Source organism: Vulpes vulpes, chromosome 10 (assembly GCF_048418805.1).
Source record: "Vulpes vulpes isolate BD-2025 chromosome 10, VulVul3, whole genome shotgun sequence".
Taxonomy (NCBI): Eukaryota; Metazoa; Chordata; class Mammalia; order Carnivora; family Canidae; genus Vulpes; species Vulpes vulpes.
The window spans coordinates 8,497,902-8,520,922 of record NC_132789.1 but is presented as its reverse complement, the minus strand read 5'-3'; the positions used below and the strand labels follow the sequence as shown (position 1 = coordinate 8,520,922).

Below are 23,021 nucleotides of genomic sequence, written 5' to 3'. Positions count from 1 at the left end.
CAGAAACCTATAGAGTACTTGGCACACTGTGAAACAGGGAAGTGTTTTTTTTTTTTTATTTTTATTTATTTATGATAGTTACAGAGAGAGAGAGAGAGAGAGAGAGGCAGAGACATAGGCAGAGGGAGAGGCAGGCTCCATGCACTGGGAGCCCGACGTGGGATTCGATCCTGGGTCTCCAGGATCACGCCCCGGGCCAAAGGCAGGCTCCAAACCACTGCGCCAGGGAAGTGTTTAATGATGACAGTGATTAGAGTAATGGAACAATGTACTTTGAGTGAATGTTTGGCAGGACTTTAGCTATATTAAGAAAGGTATAAAAAAGAATCATTTGAAGAATGAAATGGGAATCCCCAGAGTAACTACACTTCTCTCAAAAGTGAACTAAAAAAGGACCAATCCTTTGGGGTGACAAATATTTAGGTTTTAATAAAACTAAAAATTATTCCAAATTGGATCACTTACCTCAAACTCTAAATTTTCTTTTATTTGTAACTACCCTTCATTCAATAAATATGATTTTTTAATATTATCTATGGTTCCTATTCAGTTTTTCCTTCTTTTATTCAACATGCATTTTTTTCAAACTCCTGTACTATGTGCCAGGCAGTACGCTGGATTCTAATAATACAAAGGCAAATGATTCTTGCCCTTGGGCAATTTAGGATCTAGTGAACTAATTCATTCATTCTCTCATCCACTTATTTTAAGTATTTACTGTGTGCCCATACATTCTGGGGATACAACAACAAATAATATAGGACCCTGAGATAATAAAATTACATTCTATTAAGTAAAAGGAAGCAAAGGCCCTGAAGCATCTGTGAGCATGTCTAGAGCCCTGTTACTGAAGGGGACATGGCACCAAATGGGATGGAGAGATACACAGTAGCTAGAATATGTATAGCCCCACCAGGCATGGTATGTAATCTGTACATTCATACACGCATACAAACATATTACACGTATTTGGTGAACTAATCTTTCCATTAGACTACAAACTCCCCATTAAATTATTTAGGAGAAAAAATTAATTAGGAGAGAAAGTAATTAATTTCAGAGAAAGTGAGTTAATAATAATAATAAAGATCTGGAGAAGGCTACTGTGGATGTCTTTGTGGGATGGACTGAGAGCTTAACAAAAAAAGTAAGGGAGCTGCTTTTCTTCCTTTTTTTTAAATTTTTTTTTTTTTTTAATCTACGATAGTCACACACAGAGAGAGGTAGAGGGAGAAGCAGGCTCCATGCACCGGGAGCCGGACGTGGGATTTGATCCCAGGTCTCCAGGATCACGCCCTGGGCCAAAGGCAGGCGCCAAACCGCTGTGCCACCCAGGGATCCTGGAACTACTTTTCTTGCCAGGAGCTGTCCTTCTGAAGAGAAGAGGTGACAGCTATGGAAGGAGAGAGGAAGGGTCCTCATCTTTGCAAGTCTTTGGCACTGCATAACCTATCTGGGCATCCAAGCCAGAGGTCAGAAGACTGGCATAGACAGGTGGACCCCCCAAAAATAAAGATTTGGGGCAAAGAAATTTGGGGTCTGGAATTTTTTATTTCCAAACTGGCAGAACCATTTGCAAAGCTGAAACACTTCTTTCTATATGGCATATCTATGGTGGTCATTTCTGTATCTCTATCACTATCCCCCTGGTCACCCCCAGTCTAATATGGAGAGTAATATTTCCTTGAATCTTCCTAAATAATATACAAGACGGCTCTTCTTTCCAGATATCCGCCTCTAAACCCCTCCAATATATAAATTCTGGAGATGTCACTAGAGATGTGTACTTCAGTTTCTTAATATAATGTACTACAGAGTAATACTACATGACTTGACGCTGGTTTCTTTTGGGTTTTCCTTTGAAGGGATGGTGGCGTTATTTAAAACAATAGCCTTTAGAATATATGGTTAAAACAGGAAGGAAACTTTCAAACAGCCCACCTGTAATTCACAATAATTTAATTTTAGGTCCCTCGTCTGGGTGAATCCTCCTAGGTCCTGGATGCTAGGCAGTGAAGTAAACAGCGACTACAACTCCCAGAAGACATTGCGTCCACACCCTCTGCGCAAGCCTAGCCTCGGAGACTGCAAAAGGCACCGAGCCCGAGGGGGCGTGGCTTGGAACACACCGTAGGCGGGGCCGTGGGCGGGGCCGTGGAGGGGGCGGTGCTACCGGCGCGGCCCGGAACACGCTAGTGGAGCGGAAGATGGCGGCGGCAGCGGTGGCTGCAGCCGGGATCCCAGTTGGGCTTAGGCGGAGGAGCCGCAGGCTCTGACCTCGCTCTGGCTCCGGTGCGCGCGGCGGAGCGTGTGCGAGGCCCCGCGCGTCGGGCAGGGGCGGCGGCGGCGACTGTGCGCCGCCCTGAGGAGCGCCCCGGCAGCGGCGCTGCTGCGGCTGAGGAGAGAGCCGGCTCCGGGCCTCCGCGTCCTCCTGCTCCCCGGGCCCCCCGCCTCCTCGGGGGGGCGGCGGCGGCGATGTTCTCGGTCCTCTCGTACGGGCGGCTGGTGGCCCGCGCCGTGCTCGGCGGCCTCTCGCAGACCGACCCCAGGGCCGGTGGTGGCGGCGGCGGTGACTACGGGCTGGTGACGGCCGGCTGCGGCTTCGGCAAAGACTTCCGTAAGGGCCTTCTCAAGAAGGGCGCGTGCTACGGGGACGACGCGTGCTTCGTGGCCCGGCACCGCTCGGCAGACGTGCTCGGTGAGTCCCCGGCCCGGGGCCCCCCGCCCCAGCCCCGGATCCGCCTCCTGGAGACTCCCCTGCTCGGGGCTTCGCGAGTTCTTCCCCTGTTCCTCCGGGCGGTGAGAGGAGCCCGAGAGCCAGTAGTAGCTGTAGGGAGGGAGCGCTTACTATGTGCCAGGCGCCGTGCCAAGCGTTCCAAGGTGCGTTTTCCTTTGGAACAACCCCCATTTTAGAGATGAGGAAATTGAGCTGCAGAGCGGTCGAGCTCTGTGCTCAAGGTCACACAGCCTGACAATGTGACCAGTTTGTCCGAGTCCAAAACCGCACTGTTAGTCACTTGGCAGTGCCAGTCCCGACGACCTCTTCCCTTCCCCCGGAGACACCTGCAGACTCCTAACCTCGCTCCTGTTCCCTCCCCGCCTCCTCCCTCAGCGTGCCCCGGAGATCTCTGACTCTTCGCGTGCTCCTGACGCCACAGCCTGGCCACAGGCTGCAGGATCCAGAGCGGACTGACTGTCGTGAGCCCCAGACAGCCCAGCCGCATTCTTTTGCCGCCTCGATGGTGCCCGGGTCTCCATCCTTTTCGGAGTCTCGCAGGCGGTGGCGCTGGCCTGGTGAAAAAAACACTCGCAGTGTAGTTTCCCAAACTGCTCTTGCCCGCTTGAGGTCACTTGGGGTGGAAGGGAGTCTCCTTGACCCAAAATAGAATGGTCGAACCTTCTTCAAATTGCAGCCAAGAAAGCCTTGAGGATTGGTGAAAGCATTTTCAGGCCACAGGTGCTTCCAAAGGCCTGCCTATTCCTGTTACACCTTTGAGGCTGGGAGACTAGCGTTAAGAGCTTATAAAAAGGGCTAAATATAATTCACAAGCAATCAGAAAGTTTATCATAATGTACCTCTTTGGAGACAATGTGTATGCTATAGAATCATATGTCATTAAATCTTCTTTAATGAGTAAAGCACTTTTCTTTGAAATTGAAGGACATGCTGTCATTGAACTTGGGTTCAAATGTCACTTTGGTTTCGCTTCTCAGATAAGGTTGAGCTTTTGATTACTTTAAATTTCATGGGCTGAGGCACAGTTTGGCATTGGAACAAATGGTCCTGTAACTTTTTATGACAATCATTATTTTTTAATTTGATCTCAGAATAACTGCCTATTATCTTTGTTTCTACTACATTGTAGTGTTTGTGAACATGGTACTGGAAAGGTTGTTCTCAGTTTAATTTATGAATGACCCCATTACCTGTGTTGAAAAATCATTTAGCTTCTAGGCAAGACTCTTGATGTTAACTCTAAGAGGGTGGGGGAGGATTCCTTAGGTGAAGGAGCTTGTAGATAGAAATCATACAAATCCATTTTGAAGTCAGCTTGACCCTGACTCAGTATCTTTTTTAAAGGGCTGTCAGTAGCTGTCTTTTTCCATTACATTTAGAAGCTTCGTTTAATGAGCTTGTGACCTGTGCTGCTTTTTCAGATTGCAGTCAGTACAACAGGATAGGTGATAATGAGCCACTAACATTCCCCCTTATAAATCTGTGTGCTGGCTTTTGTGAAAGAGTTGCAGTTTGGTGATTTGGGGACATTTTAATGAGTCAAATCTCAATGCTTAAGCTTAATTTTTTAAAAAGTTTTTTTTTAAGGGACACCTGGTTGGCTCAGTGGTTGAGCGTCTGCCTTTGGCTCAGGGCGTGATCCCTGGTCCCAGGATCAAGTCCCACATCGGGCTCCCTGCAAGGAGCCTACTTCTCCTTCTGTCTATGTCTCTGCCTCTCTCTATGGTTCTCTCACGAATAAATAAAATCTTTTTTAAAAAGTTTTTTTAAGCGTTTATTTATTTGACAGAGCAAAAAAGAGCAGACAAGCAGAGGGAGCAGCAGGCAGAGGTAGAAGCAGGCTCCCCACCAAGCAGGGAGCCCGATATGGGGATGTGGGACTCCATCCCAGGACCATGGTATCATGACCTCAGCTGAAAACTGATGCTTAACTGATTGAGCCACCCACATGCCCCCTTAATTTTAAAATATTTGAAGGCTACCTTTTAGTGAAGTGGGGTATTTATAAGGATATGGGGAATTTTGGTCAAACCCATTTTGAAAAAAGTATAAATGTACCATCTTGGCAGTAACCCTGCCAAATATGATCCTCAGCTTTACAGCCTGGCTCTGTGGTATGTGGTGTTGGGCAAAAGCCTCTCAGCTCTTTTTCCTCAACTAGGCTAGAGGATGAAGGGAGTGGACTACCAGACCCTTAGGGACTTATGATCATTAAATGATCATAAGTTTTGAAACAACCATATCCTTTTTTTTTTCTTTTTTTTCACCTGAAATAACAGGCATTACCTCCTATCTTATTCACATGGGTACCTTCAGTATATTTCTCCTGTTTTATATTTGGTGCTAAACCAGTGGTTCTTAACTTTTCTTGGTTCATGGCCTCTGAGGATTTTTGACTGCCCAAGGGCTCTCTTTCCAGAAAAATGTGCATAGAGACAGAAATTTTGCGTAGGCATTCAGGGACTTCACTGATCCCAGATCTGTGTACCACTTAGAGGTCCATCCACAGGGACTAGATCAGGAACTGCAGCTCCGTAACCCCTCCAAAAGGAATGCTGCCAGGCATAACCAGGCAGGCATTGCTTATGTGACCTAGGGATGGTCTTTGGCCTTATTTGACAAAGAACCATTTTGAGAGAAAGAGAGAATGAGTGTATGAGTGTGTTTGGTATACAAATCAGGAGAGAGAGGTTCTCTAGGACTGTCCTGTTTTGGAGGAGCTCTTCCAGAAAGCCATCTTGGGGTGCCACCTGAAACCGCTTCTGAGTAGGCCTCATTTGATCTTTGGCTTCCACAAGCCAGTTTGTGTGATGGTGACTTGTATTTTATTGATACTATCTCATCACAAGTAGGTCTGATTATTTCTTGCCGTGAAGGAGGTGAGGCATCTCAGCAAGTCTTTAATAATGTATTTTCTCTGGAAGTTGGAGTTGTAAACTGAAAAGCATTAAAAGACTATGTTGAATAATATGTTGAACCTCAGAGCTTTGAACCTTCTAGTACCACAGGTTAATTCATTTTCTTTGGGTTGACACTGTTTGTTGCTATATATATGTGCAACTCACTGTGCTCATCTGCAACTCCTTGACTGGAATAAAAGCTGTTTCTTTTTGTATTAGAAAAAGCTGTTTTATTTCTTTAATTTAGAATTCATCTGTTTTAGTAGTATACAGTGACTAAAAGTACTTGGTGCTTTACAACATTTTTGTAGAGTCCCCACTGGATTTCTTTTAGGAAAAACCAACTATGGTGGGTGTGGTGAGACATAGGAACCAATCCTATCCCCTGGAAAATTGGCAAAGGTCATTTCTCTTTATTAGGTCCAACAGGAGTAAACCAATACCAGCAGGAACTATGAACTGTGTGCACTTTTCTTTTTTCTTTATTGTGCTTAATCCTGAGTTCTCTCATTACTCTATATGGCATAGATGCCTAAGTACACAAAAATATGAGAGCTGCCCAGTGTGTAATTGCTAGGCCTCCCACAGCCCTAACCTGCTTAACAATAGAATCAAAAATTAGAAACCTTGGAGTCCAGTGAACAAATGGAGGCCTACAGAGGGTCAAATGATTTTGCTAAGGTTATTCCACTAGTTAATGGCAGAACTAGGACTAGCACCAAGACTGCCCATTACAGTCCACTTTCCGTCGTATCACTGGTTAAGTTTTCTTGATAAGATAGGTGAATTCGGGATCCCTGTGTGGCGCAGCGGTTTGGCGCCTGCCTTTGGCTGGGGGAGCGATCCTGGAGACCCAGGATCGAATCCCACGTCGGGCTCCGGGTGCATGGAGCCTGCTTCTCCCTCTGCCTATGTCTCTGTCTGTCTCTTTCTATCTGTGTGTGACTATCATAAATAAATAAATAAATAAATTTAAAAAAAAAAGGTGAATTCAAAACCGGTCTCTTCAGGTACTGTTTGTTCTTCTAATGCTTTTCCTGCTTAAGGGTGTGTGTATGTGTATTTACAACGTCTCTATTCACACTATGACTCATAATTAAAACGCAACAAAAACTCCTGCATACTAAACCACAGTTTACTGAAACCACTTCTTTAAAAAATAACAGCATGGTCTATGCCATGTAAAATTTGATCTCTGAGTAGAGTTGTAAAGTAATTCTTATAACTGCAGGATGTTTATTGAAGCTTGATTTAACTTGAAACCTTAAAGAGAAGTGAAAACAATTTCATATTCTAGTCTTTGAATATGATATTGATTGTGGCTAGGATTTTTGAAGTAATTTTGTGAGTAATGCCAATCTTAAAAGTAGTCTTGGGGGGATCCCTGGGTGGCGCAGCGGTTTGGCGCCTGCCTTTGGCCCAGGGCGCGATCCAGGAGACCCGGGATCGAATCCCACGTCAGGCTCCCGGTGCGTGGAGCCTGCTTCTCCCTCTGCCTGTGTCTCTGCCTCTCTCTCTCTCTCTCTCTCTCTCTCTCTCTCTCTCTGTGACTATCATAAATAAATTAAAAAAAAATTAAAAAAAAAAAAGTAGTCTTGGGACGCCTGGGTGGCTCAGCGGTTTAGTGCCACCTTCCGCCCAGGGTGTGATCCTGGAGACTCGGGATCGAGTCCCACATTGGGCTCCCTGCATGGAGCCTGCTTCTCCCTCTGCCTCTGTCTCTGCCTCTGTCTCTGGGTCTCTCGTGAATAAATAAATAAAATCTTAAAAAAAAAAAAAAAAGTAGTTATCTTGAGGTATAAGGATTACATGAGCAATGTAAGGATCAAAAGTTTATTTAGGAAGTGAATAGATTAGGTAGAATTTTATGTTTTCCAAGTCATGATAATTTTCATATATTTGATAGGTCCTCAGTATCTGAAAGCGAGTTATCCTTTTAGTAACAAAGTAGTAACCTTGAGAGAGAGTGCATGTGTGCTAATTTAAGCCTTTGAAGAAGACGTTTTTGGAGCTCCCTCAGCTAGATTTTAAACCATGTCAGGAAACTAGTCTCATTATTATATAGTCATAATTTTCTGAAATTTTAGCCTGATCTATCTCTTGACAGCAGACATGACCCTGATTGAATTTTTAAAAACTGAGATAATAGAATTCATCTGCCATAACATTTCCTTTTTGAAGTAAAAAACAATTTGGTAGCATTTACTACATTCACAGGGTTGTGCAACTACCATCACTGAGTAGTTCCAGAGCATATTCATCACCACAAAAGAAACCCCCCTGCTTTAGCAGTCATTCCTCAATCTCCCCTCCCTCAACACCTGGCAACAGAAAGTGTAGGCTGACTATGGATTTGCCTCTTCTGGACATTTCATATAAATGTAATCATACAAAATGTGGTCTTTCTGCCTTTTTTCATTTAGTATAGTTTCAAGATCCAACCACATTATAGTTTGAAGTATCAGTGTTCCTTTTTATGGCTGAATAATATTCCATTGCTTGGATATACCATATTTTGTTTATCCATTCATCTGTTAATGGACATTGGGTTGTTTCCACTTTTTAGCTGTTGTAAATAATCCTGCTGTGACACATTCAGGTACAGGCTTTTGTGTGAGCATATATTTTTCATTCCCTTGGGTATATACCTAGAAATGGAACTGTTGGGGCTTATTGTAACTATAACTTTTTGAGGAATATAGTCGTTGTTTATATAATTATTTTTATATACTTGTAATATAATTATTTTATCCAAGGGAAAATATTTTTTAAACGGCACCAATCAAATGTAAGTTCTAAGATTAATGAATACTTTAAATATGCCTGTTTGCATAGTCTATGTGCTTTCAAGAGAAAATTGTGGAATATTAAGGAAATAGAGAGTTGTGGGTTTAGTAAAAAAGCTTTCTAGGACTCTTAGAAACAGCAGGGAGAAGCCATTGACCAAAAAGAAAAAAAAGCCACAGATTTGACTAGTTGCTGTCTGACTTTCCTGGGTGTTCCGTCATTGTGTAATAAGTAAGATGACAAGGTTGAAGGATAGAAGAATTTTGCTGTTTGTTTTTTAAATTCTTGCTCTCTGATATTTTTCTCATTTTGCTATACAGATATATTGTACTTTTTATAAGGCTCTTATAAGGCACATTATTTTTAGTTATTTCCTTTTTTTTTTTTAATTATTTATTTATTTATAGAGATGCAGAGAGAGAGAGAGAGAGAGAGAGGCAGAGACACAGGCAGAGGGAAAAGCAGGCTCCATGCAGAGAGCCCAACGTGGGACTTCATCCAGGGTCTCCAGAATCACGCCCTGGGCTGCAGGCGGCGCTAAACCGCTGTGCCACCGGGGCTACCCATTTTTAGTTATTTCCTCATTTGTTATATTGTCAAAACTACTTTCCTTTGTTCAGTCTTTAATATAGAGATTCTCAAGCTTAGTTTTCAATTTCCTAACTTTCAGCCTTTCTCAATGTGTTTATCTTTTTCTTTTTCTTTTTTTTTTTTTTTTAAGATTTTATTTATTTATTCATGAGAGAAACAGAGAGAGAGAGAGAGGCAGAGACACAGGCCGAGGGAGAAGCAGGCTCCAGGCAGGGAGCCCGACTTGGGACTCCATCTGGGTCTCCAGGATCACACCCTGGGCTGAAGGCGGCGCCCAAACCCCTGAGCCATTTGGGCTGCCCTGTGTTCATCTTTTTAAAGGATTTTGGATGAATCTTTTTTATAGAACAAGTAATTGAATTTTGAATTACTGTTTATACTTTTTAGAAAATATATTTTTGTTAAAAAGTCTTAAATTAAAAAAAAGTTTTAAATTGTAGTAGAAGGTAAAATGCTGGTTATGGTTAGCTGGTTATGGTGGGGTTTTTTGGGAGGCAGAAAGGGCTGGATCAAAGGAAGCTGTTCCCTGAACTTTAGCACTGCTTTATGAAACTGGACAATACATGACTTGAATAGTTGCAACAGTATCCAAATGGAGTTTGTACTCATGTGTGACTCAAGAAGCACTATACTCAGGCTACAGTATTTGACTTAACAAAGGTGTCCTTTGAGTAAAGGCTTATGTCAGGTTCAAGCTAAATGTCAGATGCATTTTATGTAGGTCCCCATGCCTTTTAGAGAGGCCTTACTTGGGACTTTAGGTTCAGAATTTTCAGGAAAATGCTTTAGAAAATTAACAGTATTTTCTTTCTAAAGAAGTTTGACTTTTCAAATGAGAAATTCTAGTTAATTGAAAACAGTGTGCCTTGTGAGTTTGCCTTTCAAAAATAGTGTTAGCTTTTGGTCTCATCTTAAGAAGTGATGCCCTGGATCCTATTTTTTTGTCATTAGTAATAAAATTTAGTGATCTGTCTTGTTTAGGAGTTATCAAATATTTTAAAAATAAAGTAGTTTTCTATCTTCTTGAAAGCAAAGATCATTTTCCTGCTATTAAATGATGCACACAATTTACAGAATTGCATCATAAATCAAGACTTTTTGCAAAAGCTGACTCACTGTAGAGGGCTATAGGCTGATAATACATACTTAATCATTTAAAATTGATTTGGCAGGTGGCACAGCTCTTTCAATTTAATTTAAATTTCTGAAGAAGAAAAGATGCTCAGTTCTTTTGAATATGGTCCCAAATAGGACTTTGGGTGGATAGAGAGGTGGGATACAGAGCTTTTCCTTAAAGAATAAAGAGTACTTCACTCTGTTTTTCCTAAGCATTTATTCAATATTTTGACACAAAATATGATTCATCTTATCAGTGCTTTATGTATAGTGCTTTAAATTTTATAGTGTTTTTTGTGTTTTACATTATTTACTCTTTTAACTATGAATAGCTGCTTTTATCTCCACTTAATTTGCATCTGTTTCCTTACCTGTAAAGTTGACTCATCAATAAGGTCAGTACAGCTAGTATCATAGCTGGGACTTGTACCTAAGTTACTTCTTCTGTGTCTAATGCTTTTAAGTAAATGCTTTTGTTTTGTGCTTATAAAAGTAACACATGTTCATAAAAGCACAGTATAAAACCCCTGTAACTCATAACTGAGCTATAGTCAGTGTGGTTTCCGCCAGCTTTTGTGTATATACAATTGTATGTATACATACTATTAAATTGTGTTAACATGTATATTCTGCTCTGTAATGTTATTTTTATGTAATGTAAATTGAGCATAACTGCATCCTATTTTTATGCATGTATAGCCCATAATTTGTATAATAACCAATCCTCTATTTTTAGTTCTTTGATTATTTCCAGTTTTCTTTTATTTAAGTAATATCTACACCCAATGTGGGACTCGAACTCACAACCCCCAAGATCAAGAATCACAAGCTTTATGGACTGAGTCAGCCAGGCACCCCAATTTCTAGTTTTCTGTTTTGAGTAACATTAAAGTGAATGAATATCTCTGCATTCTGAATATTTCATTGGAATAAATTCCTTGACGAGTTCTTGAGTCAAAGGCTATAAACATTTGCAAGGTCTCTGATATGAATATTAGCATAGGTCCCTCTAGAAAGGTTATGCTAATTTATACGTGTCCAATTGTAATGAACTTACTCTCATCAAAAGCTTATTGTTGATCTTGAGTCTGACACATTTAACAATTTATAAATTTACTAGGTTCTTAAATAGTTGTTTTTGTGGTGAATAAGTTTGGTGAATAGTTCTAGAATTGATTGAATTGTTGGTATGAATCCCACGGACTACAAAATGACTGCAAAAACTTTGCCAGAGACTACAAAAGTGACTTACTACAAAGAGTGCTTTCTGTTGAAAGACCCAGTATTATTTTGACTCAGGCCAATTCCAACACATTTTTATACCGATTTTTCTTCTACTCATTAACAGACTATTTTGAAAAGAAAGAGAATTTCTTTGTGTGTATGTGTGCTGCTCTGACAATACATTTTGATCTTTCAAGGATGTTATCATCGGGAAGTTTTTTGACTTACCAGAATTAGTCTATGCTGTCATTTAATGTAAATGAAAAAGATTAGCTGTGCTGAATGAGGCAAACAAAAAGTGCTTCTCTTTTCACATCAATGTTTGGATAGCAGTTTTGGATAAGAAAATAGATGTGAGCTATTTGCGTAAGAGCTAGAAAACTGTTCATGGCCTCTAAATTGACCACTAATTGATAATTTGGTCTTCAGTGTTTCTATGAAATGAAGTCTAAACAAGGATGCATACATTGTATTTAAAAATTCACTTCTCTTGGTTCTTGAGCAGCAGCTTTGATCTTACACTTGCTTTTCTTGTTCATGTATACACTAAATTCACTGAACAATGGTCTTTGCATAACAAAGTTATTGTTTTGTGAATACATTCTATGTATACGTATTAATCTATTTACAGATTATTTGAATTCAGTGAAGTAAATTAATACTAATCCATAGCCATCTTTTATTCTTTTATCAGAATTTCAGATTGAAAAATGGCTGGCTGAACTTTTTGTTAGTTAGGTTTATTAGTTAATTAGTCTTTGGTTAGTTAGGCTTAAAGAAGAAACATTCTCTAACATTTTAGGTGGTTAGAACTAAAGTAAAAGGACGTGGGGCAGTATTTTTACTCTCTGAATCATTATTGAAACGCCTCTGAAAACTTTGATGGTGTAATAAGGAGAAAGGGAAATTTCAGAAGGCTGAAATGGAGCCTTTGCTTCAAAATTAGTATCTGGAATAAATGTATTGTTGTGTGTGAAAAGTAAGGCATAGTTGTACGGTAACCTTTATTTTATAGTTTCTAAAACAGATTCCCTTTTCTTGCAGTATGACACAGAATCCCAGAATCTTAGATCTTAGAAAAAGGAACTCTTGAGAGAATTTGTCCTCCTGCCCCTTATTTCACAGATGAGAAAACTAAAGCTTAGAGAAGTGATTTTGCCAGTGTCCTATAACCAGGTAGTGGCAAAGAAAATTGGAAGTGGTGTCATCCCCTGACTCCTTTTCAGGGTTCTTTCCATCAGACTTTCTTACAGCAGTCTGTGAGAGGAGCGTCTTGTAGCTAGCTCCAACCCGGGGCACACCACCTTCTGTAACTCTAAGGTGAAATACTGGGTTCATTCTCTTTTTGGAGTTCTCAGGTGAAAATTCGTACACCAGAGAGTGTTGGTATTCTAACTTTTCAATACAATCAACTAAATTCATTGTTTACTGGTTGTTTCCTCTAAGTCCCTAACAGGTGCTGTGGAGAAGACCAAGAACAAAACAGACTAAAGTTCTGAAGTCTGGCAGGGAAGGCCACAGGAACACTATAAGGAATACACACACATTAGGTATTATGGAAGCATGGAGATAGGTCTCAATAGATGGGTTTTTCAGTAATCGAGAAAGGTGAGAAGAATGGTAAAGCTCTCTAGATTGAGGGATCAGCAGACACAGATTCTCCAAACTACGGCTCTTTGGCTAGAGAGTAGTTTGGGCTGGCTGAGTGGGTTCGAGAGGGCAGTTGAGAATTGTTAGAAAATAGGTTGAGGACCAAAAGGTCACAATTGCCATGTTAAATAACTGGGTTTCATTTTGGGGTTTTTTGTTTTTGTTTTTAGGAAGCTATAGATGTTTTTGCTTTTGTTTTGCTTTTAGTTTGGTGGTTTTTGAAGAAACACCACATTCAAATGGTACAGAATTCAGAAGGTATTCTAAATTTAAAAGGGTACAGAGTGAAAATTCTCTCTCTCTCGTCTTCTAGCTGCAAAGTTCCTCTCCCAGAAAGAAAATCATAGTATCAGTTTCTGGTGTATCCTTCCAGAGAATATTTTTACATATACAAGTAAAAACAGTGTAAATAATACATGGAAGGTATTTGATTAAAGAGTAACATGGATATAGCAATCTTATAAAAGCAAAAGAGAAAGAAAAAAGAAAATGATACAGAGAACATAATGGGAGAACAGGAAGCAAAAGACCAGATAGAAAGCTATTGAAATAGTCTGAGCTAGAAAAGGCTTAAACTAAGTAGTTGGGCTTCAGAAACATTGCAGACATAGAATCAATAGGACTTAGTGATAATTGGACGAAGAGAGTGAAAGAGAAAAGATGAAGTTGATTTTGAGGTTTTGCATCAGGAAACTTCCTTAAGTTTCTAGCCTACAAGTGTGGGTGGGCTGGGGCCATTAATCAGGTTAGAATATGCAAGAGAAGGATCAATTTGGGAATGGGGAAACAGGAGATTGCTTGGTGGGAGAGGCATTTCAGAGGCAGAATCATCTAACTCATGGAATGCTGAAGCCCATCTGGCCTTTACTGAATTCTGAGTGCTCAGCAGTGATTCTCATTAGACTCACCTGTGCAGTTTGGTGTTCCATACTTTGCTGGGAGGCCGGGGCCCACTTTGGACATACTGACTCAGGAGGAGGGGCTTTGGTAATCTCTGTGTGTGGCAAGAATTGAGAACTTTTGTGCCAGGTACTAGGTCAGCCCAGAGATAAAAAAGGTAGTTGGTTGTCAATGTGAAAGAGACTCAGCCCTGAAGGGGAGTCACATTATAGAGAAGGAGAAAGGAGACAGGAAAGTTGTGATAGAGGTGCTATAATTATTGTAGATATCTAAGGAAATGGTTTAGGCCAATTTATTTATCACTAGTTGCTATAGGATTCTCCATTTAAAATAAGGAATATCTATGTCTGAACCCTGGCACATAGGAGGCAGCAGGCACTTAAGGGACACTTGTTAAATAAGGTTACTTCAGAGTCACTTCTGGAAAAAGAAAACTGATTTCTCCAAAGTGCAGGTGGATCTATTTTTCCTTGTGTGTTTTTTAGAGACATAAGTTTGTCCCTTAGTTACTGTTAAATGTTTAATGAGATGTTGAATGGTGGTGGATGTGTGATGGGAAGAGCTGAATGGACCACTCATCTTTTACACATTATCTGTGAGTGAGAATTGTCTTTTGGTTGTGACCACAGAATAGTGTTTGTAAACTACAAACACTGATCAAAGATTGTTTTTTTCTGATTGCTACAGACTGTACTGTTTTATATGCTGTTATTTAGACTTTCTTTTTAAAGATTTTATTTATTTATTCATGAGAGACACACAGAGAGAGAGAGAGAGGTAGAGACACAGGCAGAGAGAGATGCAGGCTCCATGCAGGGAGCCCGACGTGGGACTTGATCCCGGGTCTCCGGGATCAGGCCCTGGGCTGATGGAGGTGCTAAACCACTGAGCCACCTGGGCTGCCCTTATTTAGTCTTTCTGAAAGAAAAACATAACTCTTACTGCGTGTGGGCTGGTTGCTGAGCATGGGGCAGGCACTCTAACACAGTATCCCTGTTCCTCACATCAGCCCTGTGATATCCATTACTATACCCTTTTACAGGGGAAGATACTAAAGCTCAGAGAGCTAGCTACCTAGGGACACTCTTGGTGCACTTCATTCTAGTCCAGGAGCTGCAGTTTGTTTGTTTGGTTTTTGTTTTGTTTATTTATTCATGAGAGACACAAAGAGAGAGGCAGAGACATAGAGGGAGAAGCAGGCTCCTTGGAGGGAGTCTAATGTGGGACTCGATCCGGGGATTGGTGTCCTGCCCTGAGCCAAAGGTAGACGCTCAACTGCTGAGCCACCCAGGCGTGAATCCAGATCTGACTCCAAAGCCCTTGCCTAGTGTATATATACACTGCTTTTCAAGTCAAATGACCATTTAAAACTTGGTTTTATTGATGTGATCTAAATTTACTGAATCTGAGTAGTACTTTGACTTAGCTATTCCTAGGCTAATAGTTGAGCAAAACCCCTTCATTAAACCAAATAAAGGCCTCAGTTGAACTAGTTCAGTGGGCCATAGGGACTTGAGTGGCTTCAGGGCCAGCCCTTTCCTTCTGGGGAACTCCTTTATGCCTGAACTCCTGTAGTACATCATTTGGACTGATTGCTGGTTGGAGGTTCCTGGCAGGAATGTAATAGGCATTTACCTGGAGGTCAGGTTTCTCTGCTCTTAGAGCTGTAACCTCACCTTTTATTACTGTACTATATCCATATTAGTCAGAATTTTAAGGAACTGCCCAAATTGCCTCTATCCTCAGCCTTCTCCCTCATTACTCATGTTTTCATCCTTAAGGCTCATATCAGGTACTTTTCTCCATGAATACTTTTCCTGATTCCTTTAGCTAGATATAAGATGATCTTCTTACTATAGTTTTTATTGATGCATATTTAGAGCCATTTATCGTAAACCTCTCCAAACCTCTTTCCCCTACCACAGTTACTACTGCTTGATTTTAAGCTCCAGGAGCAGGAACTTTTATTATATGTAAATCCCTTTAGCTGTTTTTCACTACAGTGTCATGCATGTAGAAAAGGTTCAGTAAACTGTATTGAATAACTTTCATATTGAATGTAAGTGTAAATAAATCCTAACTGGATTTATTTAGTTTTTATAATCCCTTCCATAAAGGTAACATACATACTCATTATTGAAAAATGGGAAATGTGGAAAATAAAAAGAAGAAAAAACCTGTTCCTACCACTCAGTAATCATTAATTAAATTAACAGCATGTAGGGAAAAAAATATAATTAGTATTTAGAAAATAATGGACAGTTCTCCACTTGGCAGGCTTATTCAAGAAATTGTGTTCTCGTTTTTTTTAAAAAAAAAAAGAGTGTCTGTGCCAGGGGTACATTTGACTTTTAACCTCTCCCAGAGGGTGGTATTTTAGTGAAGGCCAGCTTTTATTTTTATAGAGGGATGAGAAAAGCAGGGGAGTAAATAGTACCCTCTTTGGGGTTAGGTCAAGGATATATAGCTTAATTGTCATAAATATTAGGTTAACCTTCAAGACCGGAATTCTAGATCTAATCTTATAAACAGAAGGAAAAATTCTCCCTTAGCCTAAAGGGCCAGTATAAGTAGGTACACATCAGATAGCTAGACTTTAATTGCTGTTATTTTCTTACTTAAATGTTAAATTATTAGGTGTTTTATAATATTTTCTAATATCTAGAAACTAACAGGAGCCCCGGCTTTAATAGAAACACTTAATTCTATAACACACCAAGGACTTGCCCATACTGTCCATAATTCACAATAAGTGTAAGCCCATGATTTACCTGTTGTTCCCTTCTGTTCAGAAAGCATTGCTAACATCATTTAGCATTTGAGGAAGATACTGTTGCAGCTCAGAAAGGAGTGAAGTGACTTTTTCTGACTTCACCTTCAACTCTTCAGTTTATGTGGTGAGAAGGTATGATTCCCACCCAAGTCTATCAAGGTCTCCAGGCCACATTGAGCCAGATGTTCCAATTTAAGTGTTTGGTATTTAAACAGAACTAAAGTTAGAGGAAGAATGTTTTTATTTTTAAAAGGTTGGCTTGGGACCCCTGGGTGGCGCAGCGGTTTAGCACCTGCCTTTGGCCCAGGGCGCGATCCTGGAGACCCGGGATCGAATCCCACGTCGGGCTCCCGGTGCATGGAGCCTGCTTATGTCTCTGCCTATGTCTCTGCCTCTCTCTCTCTCTCTTTCTCTCTCTCTGTGACTATCATAAATAAATAAAAATCAAAAATAAGTAAATCAAAAGGTTGGCTTTGGGGGCACCTGGGCAGCTCATTTGGTTAAGTGTCTGATTCTTGGTTTTGGCTCAGGTCATGATCTCTGGGTTGTGAAATTGAGTCTGCTTGGGATTCATTTCCCTCCCCACCACCTCCCGTTTGCTCTCATTTACTCTCTCTCTCTAAAATAAAATAAATCTTTTACCAAAAAAGAAAGTGTGACTTTGAGTTTCTTTGCCTTCACACTATCATTTCCTTATCCTCTTTCCAGCATTTTTCACTGCTTTTTTTAAGGCAAAGCAACTGGACACAATAGTCTGGAAGTTACTGTCTCTAGATAATGAAGTATTCTGGACAGTAGGTATGAGTGTATGTATGTGTATACATTTTAATTTAATTATGAAGTAATTGTTAACTATAAGGGAATAGCTATTTTGTTTGAAATTGTGTAACATAAAATGGACCATTTATTCCTTTGGAACCCTTATTTGAGTTTTGTTAACTGCTTCAGACAGTTCCATTTAGCAGAATTTGAGTTTTGTTTATAGGTTCCACTTTCACACATTTTATTACGGGATTGAACCTTTCTTCCTTTCCACTCTGAGTTTCATTGCCTCAGCTTTTGAGTTAGCTGTTCTGCTTAAAGATCCTGAGTTCTTGACATAGACTCGATCTCTGCAGAATCACAAGAAGCAGGTTTCATTGTGATTTTTTTTTAATTTTTATTTATTTATGATAGTCACGCAGAGAGAGAGAGGCGCAGAGACATAGGCAGAGAGAGGAGCAGGCTCCATGCACCGGGAGACCGATGTGGGACTCGATCCCGGGTCTCAAGGATCGCGCCCTGGGTCAAAGGCAGGCGCCAAACCGCTGCGCCACCCAGGGATCCCAGGTTTCATTGTGATTAATGCAGAATGGTTGCTTTGGGGAAACTTTGCAAAGGGAATATATCGCTTGTTTTTTTTTTTTTTTTAAGATTTTATTTATTTATTCTTGAGACACACACACACACACACAGAGGCAGAGACACAGGCAGAGTTGGATAAGCAGGCTCCCTGCTGGGAGCCCAATGCGGAATGCCATTCCGGAATTCCATCCCGCTCCGTGATCACACACCTGAGCCAAAGGCAGACACTCAACCACTGAGCCACCCAGGTGTCCCTCACTTGCTTGTTAAAGCAAGGGAAACATCTATATAATTTCACCTGTAGAGAACTGAAAGGACTGTTAGTCAAAGCAAATTGTACTTTTCTGAATAACTCAACTGTTGAATTTTTTCTCCAGTAATCCTGTTTTTTGTTCCCATTGGGATAATTATTTGCAGATACAACATTTCACAGTCCTGAATCACAAGGGAGTGTTCTTAATGCCCAAATAGTTGAGGCTTTAGCAATGTTGATACAAATATGATCTGTTCTATTTGATAGAAATTGAGTTTATACTCTGATCTCATTTTTCTTTAGTTATAGAGCTTCATGTTGTGATGACTCTAGACAAATAAGGTTGGCTCTGAGAACACTATAGTATTTGAAGAAGAACCTTTTCATCTGAAAAGAAGCTTGCTGTAGCACTGCAGTAAATACCACCTAGCCAGTGCCTTATTTAGATGAATACTTGCTGCAGAAAGTTTAAAACCAGATATCTTTATCCCTCCTTTTTCAGCTCTTGTGATCCAGCCATATTCTTACTCAGTTTCTCTTCTGGAATTTCAGTTCACTATCAAGTACCCATCCTAGTAGATAGATGTTTCACTGATGGAAAAACAACAGAACTGTCTTGCTTCATTAGAGTGTGAGGCTCAATCTAAAGTGCCTTGAGATCATCAAAGATGCAAGCAATAAAGCTATTACCTTTGGATACTATTTAGTATTCACAATTCTGCCAGAATCTAGTTTTGGATAAAATAAAATTGTCAATTTTTTTTTTACTGATACATATATTAAAATTGAAATTGAAACTTAATTTACTCTCTAGGTATCACTTTCTTCTGGAAAATGTTTGCTTTTTAACTAATTGTATGTCAGTCTGAAGATAATGTAGAAGGGCTTAAGAATGGCAATGATGCTCATGGCTAATGATGGAGGACAATGCTAGAGAGACACAGGCTAATGTTGGCTTAGTCTTTCAGGGTGAGCCTTTTGCAGCTACACAGTTAGGTGATCATAAGTAATTGGAAAAATGGGATTTTTAAGCTTCCACAATTTCAACTCACCAAACCTTTTTTCCTTCATCTTTTGGCATAAAACAAAGCTAGTAAATAAAATTCTGAGTTTAATAAAAAGCTAAATGATTTTTAAAGTGCAGCAAAATTTTGTTTTTAAATGATTATAACTAAGGCAAAGACAAAAGTGTGTTAATTAGAAAAATGAAAATTGGCTGTTACTTTTAGAATTTTTTTTTATAAAGATACACTTAAATAATGGGAAACCAGAATTATCCTTTCTCCTTTTCTCTTAACTCTTCACTTTAGAAAAATAGTCTACGAGAAACTTAACCAAAATATTATGTGAAAAATCGTAATTATCATGTATATTTTCTGGTTATCTCCCACCTCATAAGATTGACATTTCTATGCAAATAATACACCTAACGGAATTATCTGTACTCTATAGTCTCCTGTCAGCCTTTGGCTTGACTATTTCAGATATGTAACCATTATCTTAATCTAATAATTATTTTAATTGGATTTTTGGGTCAAAGGAAACGCTTAAGCTAGACGTATGCTGACAGAATGTTATTAATGGAGACATAAGATGATTACAGTAGCTTCTATATTCAGTGTAAACTCTCTCTTGGCATTCAATGCCCTCCCAGTTATTAACTCAGCCTATCTTTGCAGCCTCACCTCTTTTCGCCTCTAAAAAAATTATATCATTGTGCCAAACTGGATACTTCCTTAAACTCAATCAATTATCATATCTGTGATTGTAATTTGATGCCTGGGGTAAGATGCAATTCACAAATGAGCTATTTGGCTAGGAATTTTCATTCCTATTATACCCACTTCTTGAATTTATAATTATGCTCCCTGAGCCTGTCACCCACCCCTAATAGTGTCAGCTCCCGACCTTTGTCAAATATCTTGCTCCGATTGCCTTCCTAGTTGCAGACTCAGAGTTCCTGACTTCATACAGAACATTTCCACAAAAATGTCCTTCTGATGCCTAAAACTGCATACCCAAGACAGAATTCAGTATTTTCCAAAGGCATTTCCACCCCTTTCCCAACTGGGGAATCATCTAATCAGTACTCATTCCTGAAATCCAGAAACCTATTGATATAAAATATATTGATATCAAGTCCAGGTATCTTTCTGTATTCATTCCTTTGTATTTCCAGTGATTATTCTTTTTTTTTTTTAAGATTTTATTTATTTATTCATCAGAGAGAGAAAGAGGCAGAGACAGAGAGGGAGAAGCAGGCTCCATGCAGGGAGCCCAATGTGGGACTTGATCCTGGGTCTCCAGGATCATACTCTGGGCTGAAGGCGGTGCTAAACCACTGAGCCACCTGGGCTGCCCTCCAGTGATTATTCTATTTTTCTTGCTACCTCTAACCTAAAAACCTCTCAGCTGATGCTTGACCTCCAAACTCTTCCCAACCCATTCTCTCCACTGCTATCAGGATTATTTTTCTAAAATACAGGTTAGAGGGCCACCTGGGTGGCTGTCGGTTGAGTGTCCAATTCTTGGTGTCTGCTGAGGTCACGATCTCCTGGGTTGTGGCCTGTGTGGGGCTCCTCTGTGTAGGGAGTCTGCTTGGGAGGGGAGTCCCTCTGCCCCTTCCCCCATGTGCACGTGCGCTGTTGCTATCTCTTTTTCCCTCTAAAATCTTTTTTAAAATTTTTTTTTAATATTTAAGAGATAGATTGGATTGGATAGATTGGAGGGGAGTCCCTCTGCCCCTTCCCCCATGTGCACGTGCGCTGTTGCTCTTTTTCCCTCTAAAATCTTTTTTTAAAATTTTTTTTAATATTTAAGAGATAGATTGGATTATATCACTTCTACCCAGAAACCTTGATAACTTTTTATTGTCTATAGCAGTAGTGTCCAATAGAAATATACTGTAAACTACATGTGTAATTTAAATTTTCTAGTAGCTACATTTAAGAGAGTAAAATGAAACAGATGCAGTTAATTTTAATTAATATATATATTTAACCCACTATATCTATGATATTTCAATCTAGTCAGCATAAACCTATCACTAAAATATTTTACTATTTTTTTCGTACTATATTTTGGAATCCAGTGTGTTTTACATTTAACAGCACATCTCAGTCCAAACTAGCCACATTTCTAACTCAATAGGCACATCTGTCTGTTGGCTTCCATATCAGAAAGCACAAGTCTATAGCATAAAGTTTAAAATTCGGGACACCTGGGTGGCTCAGCAGTTTGGCGCATGCCTTCGGCCCAGGGCATGATCCTGCCAGGCTCAAGTCCCACATTGGGCTCCCTGCATGGAGCCTGCTTCTCCCTCCACCTGTGTCTCTGCCTCTGTCTCTCTCTCTCTCTCTCTGTCTCTCATGAATAAATAAATAAAATCTTCAAAAAAAAGTTTAAAATTCTTGGATCATAGGGGTGACTGGGTGGCTCAGCTGGTTAAGCACTCAACTCCTGATTTCGGCTCTATCATGATCTCGGTCCTGGGATTGAGCCCCACAGTCAGGCTCACATGCTCAGCAGGGAGTCGGCTTGAGGATTTCTCTCTCCCTCTCCCTCTCCCTTGGCCCCTCCCCTCCCCCACCCTGCCCCGCTTATGCTCTCTCTTTCTCTTAAATAAATAAATCTTTTTTAAAAAATTAAGTTCCTGGATCACAGTTTTTGGCCCTCCACAACTTCAGCATCTGTCCTGCATTTTTCAACTTCTCAGCACTTACCCAAACCCCAGCCACACCTAACTGCCCGCCATTCTTTTCCTGTTACTACTCTCCCTTGCCTGTGGAAATCTGACTTACCTTCCAGGGCCTAATCTGTATACTATTTCCTAAACAAAGGCTTGCTCCATTCCCACAGTGCCCCGTGCAGCATTAACCATTTGTTCTTTACCCCCCTATAGCAGCATTTATGGGAGCTGTTTGTCTAGTTCCTGTGTGAGTAGTCACTGCCCACTAGAGAAGGTGAGCTTCTCACAGGCAGGATGTGTCTCCCTCGGTTCTCTATTCCTAATATTTAATGTGGCCTCCATTTGCTCTTAGGGATATTCATATTTTGCACTGTTTCATATCTTTGGTATCTTAAGCAGTCTCTCCTTTAACAGTTGTTTTCTTTACCTTTGAAATGTATTCTGAATGAAATTTCTCTATTTCTAAATTAATTCCACGGTTTAAAAGGTGTTCTCCCTTTATGGATAGAAGCTTTTGCTTGTGCATGAGAGGAAATACTCATTTCCTTGTAGAAATAACTGCCTAATATGAATTAGACTAGGTTTCAAATGTACCTGTGGTAGGTTATTCTGGTTTTAGCCTAATTCTAATCCCAAATAGGTCTCTTCCTATTATATAACTTGTTCTTTGTAAGTAAATTATTTATGTATACTAAGGACTTTTTCCCACAGCTTTATTGAACAGTTCATATGCTTTTTGGATCTCATTTTTCCCCTTAAAAGATTTCGCCAGCGGAGCTTTGCCGGGTATCTTTTTCCCATAGAAAAGCAAACAGGTGCTTGAAAGGTTACACTCTATTCTGGGAGAAATCTGATTAATGTTGAAGGGCTGTGTCAGGTCAGACTCTATAACCTGCTGACAGATTATTTAGTGAGTGCCAGGATCAACTCTCAACATTATCTCAGATTTTAATGGTTTTCTTGTAAAGGGCATTTGTAGATGAAACCACTTTGTATTTAAAATAAATTGTGGCTCTTAGATTAGAGACTGGTTAAAGAGAAATTCTTTCCTCAGGCAG

At 40.2% G+C, this 23,021-nt stretch overlaps 1 protein-coding gene across 1 annotated transcript in view; it reads left to right on the top strand.

Annotated features, from left to right (window-relative positions):
* The first annotated feature begins 2,168 nt into the window (after positions 1–2,168).
* Positions 2,169–23,021, top strand: part of PPTC7 (protein phosphatase targeting COQ7) — a 40,107-nt gene continuing 19,254 nt past the window's right edge. Inside the window, exon 1 of the mRNA XM_026018814.2 lies at positions 2,169–2,698. Within this exon, the coding sequence (XP_025874599.1) occupies positions 2,476–2,698 (223 nt within the window). The 5' untranslated portion in view covers positions 2,169–2,475. The remainder of the gene's footprint in view (positions 2,699–23,021) is intronic.